We start from the raw sequence: 15,920 nt of genomic DNA, 5'->3' as shown, positions 1-15,920 counted from the left end.
TAAGATAAAAGATAAACAGCTAGCTATTTTGAGCCGAACATCTAGCAAGTAAATGCATAAACATAAGCATATAAATGCACAAACAGAAACATCTCCACCTAAACAGAACAAGTAAAAAGGCAACTGGACAGGTAACACTCAGAATAACACACCATCAGTTGAGCCTAAGGCATGGAAAGAGAGGAATGAACTAATGAACCTAGTCAGAAAAAAGCATATGCAGAATAAGGTAAGTAAGCACATTTCTACTGAACAATACCTGAAGGCCTTCAAGGGATCAAAAAAGAGCCAGAGAATGATAAAAGGCAAGTCACAGTAGAGCCTCAAGAATACTTGAGCTATCAGGAGCTCTCTGACGGGGGAAAAAGAGAAGAGAAGGCTAGTGAGAACAGAAAAACAGAAGCTGGAAAGTGAGTAACTTCATGCCTAGAAATATACACACACATTAGGAACATTATTATGGCCAAGTAAAACAAGGAAATAGACTAATTAACTATTCAATGGCTTAGTAAAAAAGAAAAGAAAAAGTCTTAACAAAAACGGTAAAAAAACAAAAACAGTAATAGCAGAAATATTTTCATTCATAATGACCTAAGAAAAAGGCTTTTTATGCCAGCTCTCATAACCAACAAATAGATTGCTTAACAATACAATGGCTTAGGGGGGGAAAAAAAACCTCAGCTATGGTGTGTAAAAAAACTCAAAAAAGAACAACGCATGTAGAGGTAGGTATGCAACACAATGAAAGAACAAAGATTAGGGGCTCATTGTTAGAGTAGCAGGCCATAGAGCAACCTAAGGAAAATATGGAAACACACGGAACAGGTAAAACAGGAAACAGAGTACGTGCAACAGCTCCAATATGTTCATGCATATACCAGAGATATGTTCATGCATATTTTCAATAGAGAATGAAGAGAGGCATACCAGTATCCTAGGGAGGATAAATATATCCCTGAGGCAAAAGAAAAGAGATGAATGTGCAAGACTCTAGTTAGCATCAGCAGGTAACTACCAGTAGCAGCAGAGATATTTTCATTCATATGCAATAGAAAATGAATAGGGACATACCAGTATTATAGAGAAGATAAGTATATTCCTGAGGCAAAAGAAAAGAGATGAATCTGGAGGATTCTAGTTTTCACACCTAACTCCAACGTATGAGCTAGATAAGAAAAAGAAAGTTTAAAAGAGCTGTTGATAGTCTAACATTGTCTTCCGGACCACATCAGAGGCAAACAATAAAACAACAGCATCAGCAGGCAAGTACTAACTGAAGTCCATGTTCTAGGCTATTAAATGACTTAGTTACTTTGAAAGAAGGGGACATAGATGCAGCATTCAGTAAAGAGCAGAATGCTTTACTGAAAAAGCTGCCTAACTGCCAAAGATTCAGGATACAGAACGTACATAAGATGGGCAATAAGCTTTGGTTCCTTTTGTTTTTTTTGCTTGATACATAGTCGGACATTTCTTGCAAGGCAAACAAACTTTTACATGGTCAAAGGTTTTTTGACCTTTTTAAAATGGTTTTTTTATGAAATTAAGATGAGCAGATTATTTCCGCAAAGCTTTTTTAGCTAGTTCATCTTGTGCAGTACAATAGTTTCTTTTCAGGAGGCAGTTTATGGAAAAAGGACTGTGCTTGACCTCTTTGATTTTTTTTTTTAATCAACAAAAGTAAAGCAATTAGTTTAGCTTCGTGAAGACTGTTAACAAGCTAATATATCATAGCTTAGTAGTTTGCGCTTCCGAATTGCCTCACCAGGGAAACATTAAGTAGTGTATAGCTCAGAATCTTATTTGCTTCGACAGTTTTTTCTTGGAACAAATAAATTGCTCGGGGATCGAAATTCACAAAGGACAGCAAGATACAAAAGGAAAATACTGCATGGTGCCTGATAACACATATTTTTTTTATTTAAATAGATCCAAATTGTTCAATAACAAAACAGAAATCAAACAAAAAACATAGTCTAAACAACAGCTAGGCCATGAGAAAATAGCATGGGCTAAGATCCAAATGTGCAGAATGCCTAACCACCAACAAAACAAACAACCAACGACACAACAAATCCACCATGACTTGGCCTAACTGTAACAGCCAAAGAGAGCTCGATATAGCATAAGATATAAGCTATACATCCAAAAAAAACAAACAAGAGAAGTTTACACTAAAAGCTAAAAAGAATTAGGCAGCTTGTGCTTCAGCATCATTCACGTCATAGGAAGCGACGATTGTATAGCGAGCACCCTTTGTAACCCTAAAAGCATGGTCCGAATGCTTAAGATAAAACAACATTACTCTTCCGTTAAGTGCACTCGCCACACGATCAGTAAGATGCACATCCTGGCGACAAAGTGAAAGCAATGACTTATTCTCATAGCCAAAAAATCAGCAAACAACATTACACTTTAGAAGCATATGCACAACAGGGAAATAGCAGTACCTCCTTATCAGCCTGATATAAACGGTGAGAATTGATACCTATTAACTTCTCGGCCTCATCTCCCATGGCTATTACATTCAGTGAACCAGTGCCATCCTTGATAGCAAGAGTCACACAAGCCCTTATAGCACAAACGAATAAGCAATTCATCTAACAAAAGAGGACTCAAAAACAGCAAAATAAAATAAAAAACAGGAACAAATAAAAAAATATAAAAGAGACTACCATAAGAACACCATACCTAGGGAAAGTATAAATGTCTCGGCTGCAATAGCGGCACATGATACCCCAGTTCAAAGAAAAATCATTAGGAAGATAGCAATGTGGACAGGCTAGATACCATAGTCTACCCTTTCTATACTCAAGAGAAACCGTGTCTCTTATCCATGCAGTTCCTATGTCCTGTGGTGGGTAACATACAAAGCAAGGGAGGAAAAGTTATGGGATACTCAAGGTGGATATGAAAACATTTATAGAGAAAGACTATGATTCCAGCAAGAATGTAATAGCAAACTCACAAATATAGTCAACATATAAAAAATACTCATTAGCAACCCAAATACAAAAGATAAACTCAATAAACAGAGGGGGAAGAAAAGCAAACACCTACTCATAGTTAACAATAACATAGTCACGTGCGACAGATGGGCCTCCTTCAAAATATACCGCTCTAGCAGGAAAGGCACACAAAACAATTCCCATGATATCTGTGAAGCCACAAAAAAAAAATTAGAGAAAAACAAATGTATAGGCACAAGGAATTCAAGAACAAGGGGAAAAACAACCAACAAAATATAGAGCTACCTATGAAGTTTTCTGTGTCGGCAACAGCGTCACACGAAGCAATAGAGCGTAGGCGAAAATAGCATGGGAGTTTTGGAGGGTCAATTTCGATTAATTCATCAATTACAGTGTCATTAGTTAAAACCCAATAAAAGCGATAAGAACCAACACTCAAAGAAGAGTCAGGTATCTCATAAACACGGGCTTTTGAAACGCGATACTTCTTAAATGGCACAAGTACATCACTAACACGATCAATATTCTCATCAATCGTAAGTGCAGTCACCTTAACACCCTAAAATAAACAAATCCACAATCAGCAAAAGAACCAAAAAAAATTAAACGAGAAACAGCGCAAAACTGCACCTGGAAATCAGAAAAAACAAAGTATCGGAACTTCTTTGTTAGCTCACTGCCACAAGTTGTCTTCACGTGCGATGCCTCAATAAGCTGAACTTGAGATGTCCAACGAACCAGACAAGCATTAACCTCAGGAAAACGCAACATTCCATCAGCATGTTCAGACCACATAGTCTAAAGAAAAACGCTAATCAGGCCCAAATGAAAAAAAAACACGGGAAAAAGAGGAAATCAAAACGATAGCATAAATACAAAAAATCAGGCAAAGAAAGACGTTAATCAGGCCCAATGAAAAAAAAACACAGAAAAAAGGGGAAAGCAAAACGATAGCATAAATACAAAAAATCAGCCAAACAAGGAGCCACAAAAAAGTAGAACTAACGATTACATGAATGCAGATATTCAAGCAAAATACGAGCTAATAAAAATAGAACTAAAAGACAAACAGAAGAGCAGGTCACCAAATATAATGGCAGGTTAAAACCTGCAGTTCAAAGAAATATAACAGGGTGGCCTTGCCTAGCCTAGGTGATGATGAACTGAATTGCTTTTCACCTCAACATTTTTAGATAATTTTCTCCTACCACACAGATACATACATACATATATACAGTGCATTAATGATTCATTTATCCAGGCCTTGTATAACTGTTTATATAACTGACACATATTAACAGTAACAGGCATATCCAGGCAGATTTTGAATGCTAATTAATTTCCAAGATTCGACAACCTCAATCAGGAGGAGCTTTATGGGGAAAAAAACACAAATAGGCAACAAGAGCTCCAACCTTTCAATCAGTCATTTTTTTCGCTTGTTTATTTGTAGCAAGACCATTGATTTTTTTTTTTTTACTCTAACTCACACTTTTTTTTAAAAAAAAAAAGAGACCAAAGAATAAGGAAAAGCACTCTATTACTCAATCAATAGGGCTAAAAGCAAACAAAAAGTTACATAACACCTGAAACAGGAAGGAAATCTGATAGAAACAAACAAAAACACAAGCCCGGAAGAAGATAAATGCAACAAAAGAACAATTAACCTGGGGAAAAATTTAAAAGACCAACGAAGAGAGAACTGGAGGGAAAGAAGGAAAAAGCACAACAGCCAGGCACTACAACAAATAGCAAAGGGGAAAAAGAACGGGAAAAGGGGAAAATCTAAGAATCAAGAACAAGGGGGAAAATACCCCAGCAAAACACAAAAAAAGCGTAAAAGGCAATGCAAAAGAAAAAAGGATCTGGCCCAAAATGTAGAAAACACAGAGTCAATGAAAAAGCTAGTTCCGAGCCTAGCAAAACCTCTGGGGGAAGAAAAAGAAGAACAGGGAAAAAATGGAAAAAAACAGAGCAGCTAGATGAAAAGCTTTGCTTGACTAAACCCCGGTGGAAAAAGATATTAAGAAAAAGCACTCTATTAATCAATCAATAGGGCTAAAAGCAAACAAAAAAGGTATATAACACATGAAATAGGAGGAACATCTGATAGAAACAAACAAAAAAACAAGCCCGGAAGAAGATAAATGTAACAAAAGAACAAGTCACCGGGGAAAAAATTTAAAAGAACAACGAAGACAGAACCAAGAACAAGGGGAAAAATACCCAAGCAAAACACAAAACAAGCGTAAAAGGCAGTGCAAAAGAAAAAAGCATCTGGCCCAAAATGTAGAAAACACAGAGTCAATGAAGAAGCTAGTTCCGAGCCTAGCAAAACCTCCGAGGGAAGAAAAAGAAGAACAGGCAAAAAATGGAGAAAAACAGAGCAGCAAGATGAAAAGCTTCAGCACCGAGGGATGAATCTCTCAGAAGCAGAACCAACTGTATTCAGGTAATTAGAAAAACAAGACTACACATTTGCTTGACTAAATCCCGGTGGAAAAAGATATTTTAAAAAAAAATCATAAACAAGCATTCTAGGGGGAAAAGAGAATACCGGGGAAGAAATGGAGGAAAACAGAGCAGATAGCCGGAAAAAATGCAGTGCCGGGGGATGAATCTCTGAGATCCAACACAGGTAAGCAGAACTAACTACGAACGGAGCTAATGTTGAACTGAGGGGGAAAAAAGTAGCTGGAAAAGTAGCACCAAAGCGAATAATGTTTGGAGGGCAAGAAGCAGGGCTCAAACCCATTAATGCTCGAGCTGAAAGGCTGAAAAAGGCCGAAGAGTAAAAGTAAAAGTACAACCGATATTATTTATGGCCGTTAGGTACACGAAGGCTAGCTGGAGAAGCGGCCAAGGGAGACAGCCTATTTTTTTCTGATGCACAGCAGCGGCGAGTGTCATGCAACAAGACGACGAAACTAAACTGTACCGGTCAAAGTGGGCAAAAAAGATATCAAATTCTACGACGTCGTTGCATCTACCACAAACCACGCACAACGCACGTGAGAGGACGACCAAAACGAAGCCGACCAAAGAGGCCTTCGGCTGTTATTCTATATATGTTGATAAATACTAGTTCTTAACCTATTTCTTGAACGGGATTACATACAGTTTATTAAAAAATTTTGATAAATTGATAAATTTAAAAATTATAAATCATATTATGTGCAAGTGTTGGAGATATTTTAATCCTTTTAGGCATCAGCTAGCTATTGTTGATGAAAATAAAACACTTAAAAGTTAAGTTATTTCCAATGTAAATTGCTAAGAATTTGCTCAAATTGAATTATATTAAACACAGTAATTACAAAATTTAAGGCGGTAAAATGGTGGGAAAAGATAGGCATGATTCTTGTTAACAAATATAAAAAATTTAGAAGCTATCGCTCAAAATTATTATCAAAATAAAAACACTCCCAAAGATGGCTAAATTAAATATTAAACACAATTTATACTAAAATTAAGGAGAAAAAGTGGGTGGCAGTATAAGGGATTGACTCTTGTTAACAACAATAAAACTCTTAAATTATTACCAAAACTAAAACACTTAAAGGCTGTCCGAATGAAATATTAGAAACAATAAATATGAAAATTAAGGGAAAATGGGTAAAAAAAAGATGGGTTTGATTACTTTTTTTAAAACAAAAGTAGAACACTCAAAATTTGATAATATGAAAAATAAGGATAAAAAATGAACAGAAAAAGATGGGATTGATTCTTGTTGACAAAAATACTCTCAAAAGTTGACAATACGAAGATTAAGAAAAAATGGATGATTAATTCTTGTTAACGAAAATAAAACACGCAAAAGTTGAGAATACAGAAATTGAGGGGAAATTTGGGTGGAAAATGATGGGTAAACAATAATACAATACCCAAGAGCTGATAATACAAAAATTAAGCAAAAAAAAAAAGTAAGTGATTGATTATTGTTAACAAAAATAAAATGCTCAAAAGTTGGTACTGTGGATACTAAGGGAAAATTTGGGCAGAAAAAGGATGAGTTAACAAAAATAAAACGCTCAAAAAATGACCAAAATAAATTGTAAAACATACACACCTGACCAAAAGTTAGGACGTTCATTTGGCATCACATAAAAGTATCCAATTCAGCAAATTACCATATACATTTTATTATATATACATATACGTACAAGCACACGTGCCCGCGCGCACACATATATGATTATATGATTAGATGTAAAATAATACAATTACCTTGAAATTTATGATGCACACTGCTGAATTGATTTTATGCGTGAATTTATGAACAACTGTGAACTATGATCCTCTCTACGTTAGGTCCAATGCTTAAATTCGGTTAAACATTTACTGGACAACAGGACAGGCCCAATTCTAAAGCACTATCAAGTCCGTTTTCGCTGATGATTTTTTTTGTAGAGGCCAATTCATCCACTTCTTACGACTTGACCTGCCTGCCCCGCTACAGCCGCCTTCGTGTGGTACCATAGAAAAACAATTAAAAACCATGAATTAATGAAAAAAAAAAATTCTTTAGACTGAATGGGGATTGATGTATGCTACATGCGCAGAAGATATATTATAAACATGAATAGAAATCATGTATCACGGTTTTACGTGCTCATACCAAAAAAAATTTGTTGATAATACAAGAAAAGTTAGTCCAAGATATATTGCTATCATTTTATTTGACATATGTGAAATTCCTCCGTCCCTCTCCTTGTTTTTTTAAATCCTATGCCTCCGCTATTGAAAAAAAAATGTAAATTGGATACAAATCAAATGAAATTCAAGTTATGTTAAGCATTAATTCCTTCAAGTTTCCAAAAAAAGAAAAGAGTTAAGTCTCGAGAATCACTTAAAGGTGTTGGGGCAACGTAAATTGGTAAGTAATTATGGATTAATTCGACGCATGTATCAAGTAAAGGTGCATAACACTTTATTTTATGAAATACTTATGAAAATTTGCTTTTTAGTGTATATAGCATATTTATTAAACCCAGCCCAGTAAGGAATCCGACAGAGCAACTAGGTCAATGGAACACTGATTTAACTAGTGGGTCACTGGTTGAACTGGCGAGTATTAATTTAATATTTATAAATATAAAATAGTAATTTTAATATACATAAAATATATAATAAAGTACTTTTAGATACTAATTATTATACTTAAAAAGATATATAATAAGTATATAGATATTAATAGAAGATTTAACTTCATTTTATCGTACTTTTAAATAAATAAATAAATAATATAATCAAGTATAAAACAAAATTTATATTGCTTGTTTTAAAAAAATATAGTATTATTTTTTCATTATTTTATTTTTGGTTTAAAAACAAAGTAATTTTCTAACTAATCAAATATTGTCAGTTTAAGAGTTATTAGGACTAATTGTATAATAAAAAATAAACAAGTTTATTAAAAAAATATTTAGTTATCAAATAAAAACTAAGCAAATGGTAAAGTCTTATAAATATTTAAATGAAGATCCAATGTGCAAAACTTATCAAAAGCATATACACATTTTGTTTAAAAAAGAAAGACCCACAATTATATAAAAAAAAGAAGATAAACAGGTTCAATTGAAAAACCGAGCGGGTTCCTGATTGACCGCTGGATCAAACGGATTTGACCGGATCAATTGCTTGTCCAATCAAATTGGAGACAGCCCGATTTGATGCTTGGATCATCGGACTGACCGGTTCAACCGTCGGATCGGGCCGAATTTAATAACTATGCTACGTAGTGTATGCCTCACTATTGACACATGAACTCTGAGTAATACTTTTATGTGAGTTTGCAGGTTCCATGGAAAGTTCTTGTAACTCAACGTGCTCAACCACATTTCAAAAATCAAATGATAAAGCCACTCTTGTATTTTTCAGATGATGTCATTTTTGTTTCCATATCATGTGAAAGGTTTTGACAAAGTCTACCTTGGATCTTTACAAGAAGTTACCTCATGCCGTCCTAATTTTTTTATTAATATATATATATATATATTCCAAAAACGATTGACCACACCATTACAACTGTGTCTTGAGTAAAGTGTCTATATTGTCTAATAAATCTCAGGTTCTCTAATATCTGTAAGAAATCTTGCAATTTTCTGCAGCATTATTTAGCAATGCTATTCCTTTAATATCATATCTATCATGTAAAGAAAAGGCAAAAGAAAAGAAGAAGATATTACTTTCAAGCTCTGGAGTAATGAAAATCAAATAGCTTCTTTTTCATTTACATTTTCATCAATAAGTTCTTGATACCTAGCAAAAGGGAAGGGATCTTAATCCATAAGGGTTTTGATTAGCATATCCTTTCTAGTATGATATATATATATATATCATCAGACAAGTGTGATTGTTCTACGGAATATCGGATATAGCAAGTGATGATCCTACATTGAAAAGTTTGTGAAGATGAAAAGGTTTATAGTATTTTACATTCCAATACATAAATTTTGATGGTAAAAAATAATTATGAAACGAAATTTCAAAATTTCACTTGCATTTGTCTTGCTTGACTATTAGATTAGTATATATTGGCTAGTGGTCAAAAGATTAGTATTTGGACCTTAAGTTAATATTTTGTTTCAATTAACAGTTATGTTAGTTAAATATTAGATTGAGACATCCAGGATACAAGTTTTACTTTTCATTCTCCTTCTTCTTTGGTGAAAACAGAAAATTTCTTTTCATTCTCCTTCTTCTTTGGTGAAAACAGAAAATTTCTAATTCATTCTAGGGAGAATTTCTTTATTTTGCGGTAAAAAAACTCTAGTTTGACTGTGTGATTTTTGGAGGGAATTGTCGCGTACACGGTAGTAACAAAGCAAATCTATAAACGCCAAAGTCTTAATCTAAAACTAAACTAATCTCTACGTAATCAGCAGACAACAAATCCTAATCATTAACGGTGGGCTACATTCACGCCTAAGCCTTAAATCGAAACAAAACTAATCTCTATGTAATCAGCACAGAACAAATCCTAATCATCAATGACGGGCTACAAGAAGTTGAGGGTTGAAATTCCAAATTCGTCGGTGGTTAACTAGTGCCTCAAGAAGGTTAGCCGAAATTCCAAATAGGCTTATCTCCCAAGTCCAAACGAATCTTTTGCTTGTCAAATCTCCTTAGATTTGAGTTAAGTTTCTGACTAATTTCTAGGAGAAAACGTACTAAAACCAAGGATCAACACTGCAGAGAGACACGTAAGGGTCACTAGCACAGGACACTGGAACATAGATTTTGTGGCACTTGAAGTGCTGACAGTTTTAATGATTTTTCCACAACGACACGGCCTTTGGTCGGTACCGCATTTGGTATCTATATATACAAGTCAAATGGGATAACTGAATCATCATTTCCGCAATTGTTTGCTTAAACAAGGAAGCTTTTTTATGCCATAACAGCCCAGCAAGTCAGGAAGGCAGATTTCTTCTGATATTCTTGAAATTGTGAGAGGTTTTGATTTTCTTCTGATTTTGAGAATTTCTGTAACGATCACATCTGGGTTTTGTTTGGATTCTTTGGTAGATTCATCGATAGCAGGAAAAAAAAAAAGAATGAGCAGAATGCCACAGGTTTGGCAGACCGAAGAAAGCAGCAAGCTTGGATCAGAGGAAGGGAACTGTTCAGGTTGCGAGGGGTTGATGGTTATGTGTTCAAAGAGGTGAGTAAAATTCAGATTTGCTTAAATTATCACTGATGATTTTTGTTTAGTACTGAAGTTTTTCCAATTTTTGTGACCATGCCTGTGAATTTATGTTTGTTCTGGGATTTTGCAGTAAAATTGATGGGATGGAAGAACTTGAGGATATGGTGAATCAGAAATTGAACAGTATGATTAGCCTAGTGGAGCAAAGATTTGAGGAGATTGATCAAAGAATTGTAAGTTTGAACTTGGCCAAGATCAAATTAATTAGCTGCACCTTGTACCAAAAAGCTTATGATTTTCATATGGTAGTGATTTCATGATTTGGTTTGGGTTGACTTCAACTTAGTTGCAGGCAGCTTCTTGTTCTCCGCTGTCTGGCTTTTTGCCCCAATAAAGTTACCAACGTTTGTTTCCCTTTTCTTTTTTCTTAACTTTCTTACTTTAATTGATATCTTTGGTAAAACTGAAAAGGAACATATAATGCTTATAGGTTAAGGAGTCCAATAGACAATAGTTGCTAAAAACTGAAGACTATTACCCCAAAAAATGAAGAGAATCACTTACTGAATAGCTACTTATTTTCTCTGTCTCTTTTATTTCATTTTTCCTTATTTGAAATCCCAATAGTAGTATCCAAATGTTTAAACTACCCATTTACGCTGGAGACTTCATGTTGATTTATACTTTTATCATCTGTTGTTGAAGTCTTTGCATATGATATAGATTCTGTTATTACCGAAAACAAGATATTAGCAAATGGAAAAGCAATATTGTTTCTTTATTCTGGGAGATCAAAGAAACTTCTGCTTTTCTTTATTGGTGAATATTCTTCTCATGTCTGCTCATGGAGTATATTTATTTTCCCCCGAAATTTTGCTGCCATGTGAGCACATGAGCGTGGTTCACCATATTGGCTGATTCAGAGTTGACTCGCCTGAGTCATAATCGGAATGGGAGGCATCGATACAATATCAACACCTGAATCGCTGTTTGACTGGGATGATTCGGATTGACTCAACCGATATTGATTGAGTCAACTCAAATCGACAAGAAATCGGCAAAACTCACCGAGTTTGGCCGAGTCAAATCGTGAGTCAGATAACCAAAGCGCCGGACGACAAACAAATCAACCAGAAGCAGAGTCAAGAAAACTATAGAGTAGCGTAGACATAGATAGGGAAGAGAGTTTCAACAAATTCTCCCTCCCTAACTGCTAAAGAAGCGAGTATTCTGAACAAATATTTCATCACCTGGACTTCAGAGAATGCCAACTCTAGCTGGTAATCAAGTTTTCTCATCAATCTCTACTGATATATCCAAGATCGTTTCGTACTCGAGGCCATTTTGCAAAAATTTTACTGGTTCTCAGATCCGTCTTTCAGGCGTTGCTACTCGGGCTCGGATTTCCAGTGAATCAACTTCTCAACCACTGCAATGGTGAACACCCACAAGTAGAGTGGGAAAGTGGGTTTTGAGGAGGATAGTAAATGGATGGAAAAGTAGAGTTAGGGAAATCCATTCCCAATGGATATGCAGGAAAGGAAGAGAAGTGGATTAATCGGAGAAGATGAGAACCTTTTTTCGGGTGGAAAGGAAGACGAGGATGCTTATATGTGGGGATTGGTTTTAGGCTTAATTACAAAGTGCCCCCTGTGATTATGAATCAGTAGCAAATTTCCCCTATATTTACAAAAATCATTTGCTTTTAATACTATAAATCAATAACAGTGTCACTTTCTTTAAATTCTTATGTTAACTAAGGTTTTTATCAACTTTAATTTGATAGTCGTAATGGTTATAGTATTTTTTTATTTTTATTAATTTTTCTATTTTTTTTAAAAAGCCTTATATGCTCTAACTTGCGTATGACTTGATATTTAATCGATATGTTGTATGCATCAATTGTAGCTTGCCATTGGTCAAACGGTAAAGAAACTTGAAGTGGCTGTGGAGAAGCTCTTGGTTAGTTGTAGGAGGTAAGAAGCAAACTCAAAGCTCCCTTTGGAAGCACATGATAGTTGTTCAGTGTTTTCTTATTTACATTATCTATGTAAGTATAACAGCTCAAACATGTCTGTGCTTCTTGTCCAGTAATATTGAGAAGACAATACAGGACACCAAACAAAGATGCATGAAGTTAAAATTCAACAGCAATATCTCCGTTCCTTTTCTAACTGGAGAGCAAATCAAAGGAGAAGGAGGTAACAATTTGCAACTGTCTCTGATTGATAATTGTACAGGAGCAATTGTTGACTTTGGACGAGAAGCCTCTGCTCAAGTGGAAATAGTTGCTCTCGAGGGAGATCTAGATGATGATGATGAAGGAGATGCTTGGACAGCTGAAGAGTTTCAAAGTAAAATTGCTCGAGATAGGGAAGGAAAAAGATCTGTTCTTGCAGGAAAGTTGCAACTGAAATTGAATAAAGGAACTGTGTCTTTGTCTGATGTTAAGTTTAGAAGTTCTCAACGCTATAATGGTGGCATCTTCAAGCTAGGGGCTTGCGTTGTTGATACTTTTGATGGCAGTCAAGTAATAGAAGCGAAGACAAAATCTTTCCAAGTGAATGACTATCGCAAAAAATGTAAGTGATCCCAGTCTTTTTTCCCTCTACTGTGTCATTTTACCCAATTCAAATTAGTCATCGTCAAAGGATTGAATGCCATTATACTAGAGAACTGCTTTGAGATCAAAGTAAATAGGCACTGTGGACTTGGTATTATTAATTGTAAAAGCTGATCCGAGATGTCAATATAAGAACCAAAAGATGAATGAACGAGGCCTGAAGTGAGGTTCTAACTTGAGATTAGCACCAAAAGAGACCGAAATCAGATGAAATACTGTAGAATAGATAAAGTTTTTAGTTATTGAAAGGAAATAAAAAGATGGTTGAGAATCATGACAGTCGGAGAATGCCTATAAATGTATGACAGAGATTGACAAAGACCTATTGGATTGCTTTTTGATTTCCTAGAGGATTTGTGAATTCCATTTTTTTTCCTGAAAACTAAGCATATTGTAAAGCTTTTCTGGTGGCATATTTTTTAGCTGATACTTGTAACTCAGTTCTAAATTGGAAAAATATTTGTTCTCTGGCACTTCTGTATTCTTTGACATATGAGGTATATCTTCTGCTGAAAACAGGACATAAAAGGATCTAGCATCTTGAGAACTATCCTGTTATGCAAATCAAACAAATAGAAAACTTGGATGAAGAGTATAAGAAATTCTACATCTACTAAATGCTATTTCTGCAGATAACCAGAAGCATCACCCCCCTTCTGCATCTGATGAGGTTTGGCGGTTAGAGAACATTGGGAAAGGTGGTCCTATCCATGATCGTCTGAAGGGGGCCAACGTGAACCATGTGAAGGATTTCCAGACTAGACTCTCAGAAGACCCTGAAGAGCTCAAATGCGTAAAGTTCACTGCTTTACTTAATTTATACGGGCACTCTGCTGCAAGTTATTGGGTGCATACATCATTCACCGTATCTTCTTGTTCAACATGACCAGTTTAAACATACTATTTATAGCATTATGACTATGTCAACTAGTAAAACTTTACTTACCTAAAACTCTATCATTTTGCTCTTTCGCATTTGTATATTCTTAAGGAGACTAATACTTGTCTATGTAGCTATGCCACCAGCTTTTATATCTGATTTGTCCTTATCACTGAAAATGAGAGCTGCTCTCTCGCATGAAACTCTGCTACTTCTTACACTAATTGGTTATCCACAAGGTATGTGTTGCCTAGGATAATGTTAAGATAGCAAATAAATGCCCAAAAAGATATGCATGACCATACTAAATTACTGAAATAACTCTTCTGCTAGATGCTGGACATTTTTTTCCTCAAACCTAATACTAGTTGAGTGGATAATATGAAAGTTCAAGATCTTCTGAATAGTTGAAAAGTTCTTAATCTGTATTTTAGAATTAATACATGTTATTTTGTACAACTGACAGCTAGTAGGTCTACCTGCAAAGAAGTGGGAGGCCACAGTGAACCACGCTCAAGCATGCATACCTGATAATATGGTTGGACAGGTTCCTCCACCAGTATGTGTAACTATGTTGTACAATCTACCAGAAGAGACCACAGAATACTTTATAAAAACCAATTTCACATTCTTTCTCTCTTTTCTTTCCCACTTGTTATACTTCTAGTTTATGCCAGCTTTTGAACATATGTTGTCAGGCTGATGCTTGCAATGTGTCAGTAGCATCTGGAGATGAAGACGAAGGAGTCTCTTTTGATGTTGGAGATCCTCTTCTGCAGATCATTTCTCCCTCATCTAATATTGTGGAACTTCTAAGTTCTCCAAGGCTAGAACACTTTAGGGGTCAAGATACTGTGGCCACCGAAATGGGTGAATGTGATCCTACAATCTTAAACAACTCTTTTGAATGTACCCTTTCTTCTATCCATCACACTAGTTTTGGTAAAGTTGAAAGTCGTAATACTAATTGCACTGATAATGTGGAGATCATGAATAGGTTGCATTCAAGTTCACAGGGTCTGGAATCTTTTTCCCCAAGTGACAGTCCAGTTATCGACTTCGATGAAGTTAAAAATTGGCTAGACGAAGACCCTGGTGTGGGATCATGTACCAGCCACAACCAGAAGAAGAGTTGGACCTTATTGTTTACAGTCTCAAAATGGTTCTCAAGAAGAAAACGAACAACAGCTTTTGAGGGGAATCATATTCAGAAGAAGCAAAGAATCTGTTACTGAGCCAAGTTTGCATAGTTTGCCCAGAACATTAGACTCGATAACTGTTGGATACTACAGGGAAAACTTGTACAGAGTTTGAATACTTATATGATCATGGATGTAGAACTATATTAGGAGTAGAGGGATATCTTCTGACAAGGCTTGAAAGAAACGTACAGGACGGCATCGTCAGATATGGTTCTTGCAATTTGGTGAATGTTTAATATCTGTAGCTTTGGCCCTTCAAAGAACAATCAATATAGAAGTCTTCATACACGTTAACTTGTTAAAAATGTTACAGATTCTAGCTTGGGATAAACTTGGAGCCACCATCGCATCTATTGATATATATATATTTATATATTTATATATGCACAACATATATACCAAAACATTTCGAGTTATATATTGCATATCTTAGCTCAAAGTGCTTCAAGTGCATCTTTCATCGATAAAGTCTAAAATGCAGAAACTTATTTTGAATAAAAAATTGTCATAGTACCTGATGATGACCATAGATGGATGCAAATCAGCAGCCAATAACACCTTTTTTTTTGTGAGTCCTCTCTCCAACTGAATCAGC

General features: G+C 35.3%; 2 protein-coding genes across 2 annotated transcripts; one reads left to right on the top strand and one right to left on the bottom strand.

Annotated features, from left to right (window-relative positions):
* Positions 1-1,995: 1,995 nt before the first annotated feature.
* LOC113768628 lies at positions 1,996-5,593 on the bottom strand. Its single transcript, XM_027313064.1, has 7 exons — positions 5,527-5,593; positions 3,600-3,767; positions 3,255-3,528; positions 3,061-3,157; positions 2,692-2,852; positions 2,451-2,571; positions 1,996-2,350 (listed from the first exon to the last, which is right to left on the bottom strand). Exons 2-5 carry the CDS (start codon positions 3,762-3,764, stop codon positions 2,846-2,848), a joined length of 543 nt encoding a protein of 180 aa, XP_027168865.1. The 5' UTR covers positions 3,765-3,767; positions 5,527-5,593; the 3' UTR covers positions 1,996-2,350; positions 2,451-2,571; positions 2,692-2,845.
* A 4,488-nt stretch (positions 5,594-10,081) lies between these two features.
* Positions 10,082-15,605, top strand: LOC113768627 (calmodulin-binding protein 60 B-like). Its single transcript, XM_027313063.1, has 7 exons — positions 10,082-10,635; positions 10,751-10,853; positions 12,529-12,596; positions 12,712-13,202; positions 13,876-14,036; positions 14,590-14,682; positions 14,822-15,605. The coding sequence occupies exons 1-7, from the start codon at positions 10,529-10,531 to the stop codon at positions 15,356-15,358; spliced, it is 1,560 nt and encodes a 519-aa protein (XP_027168864.1). The 5' UTR covers positions 10,082-10,528; the 3' UTR covers positions 15,359-15,605.
* The last annotated feature ends 315 nt before the right edge of the window (positions 15,606-15,920 follow it).

This window comes from Coffea eugenioides, chromosome 4, assembly GCF_003713205.1.
Source record: "Coffea eugenioides isolate CCC68of chromosome 4, Ceug_1.0, whole genome shotgun sequence".
NCBI lineage: Eukaryota > Viridiplantae > Streptophyta > Magnoliopsida > Gentianales > Rubiaceae > Coffea > Coffea eugenioides.
This window is presented reverse-complemented; position numbering and strand designations above follow the sequence as displayed.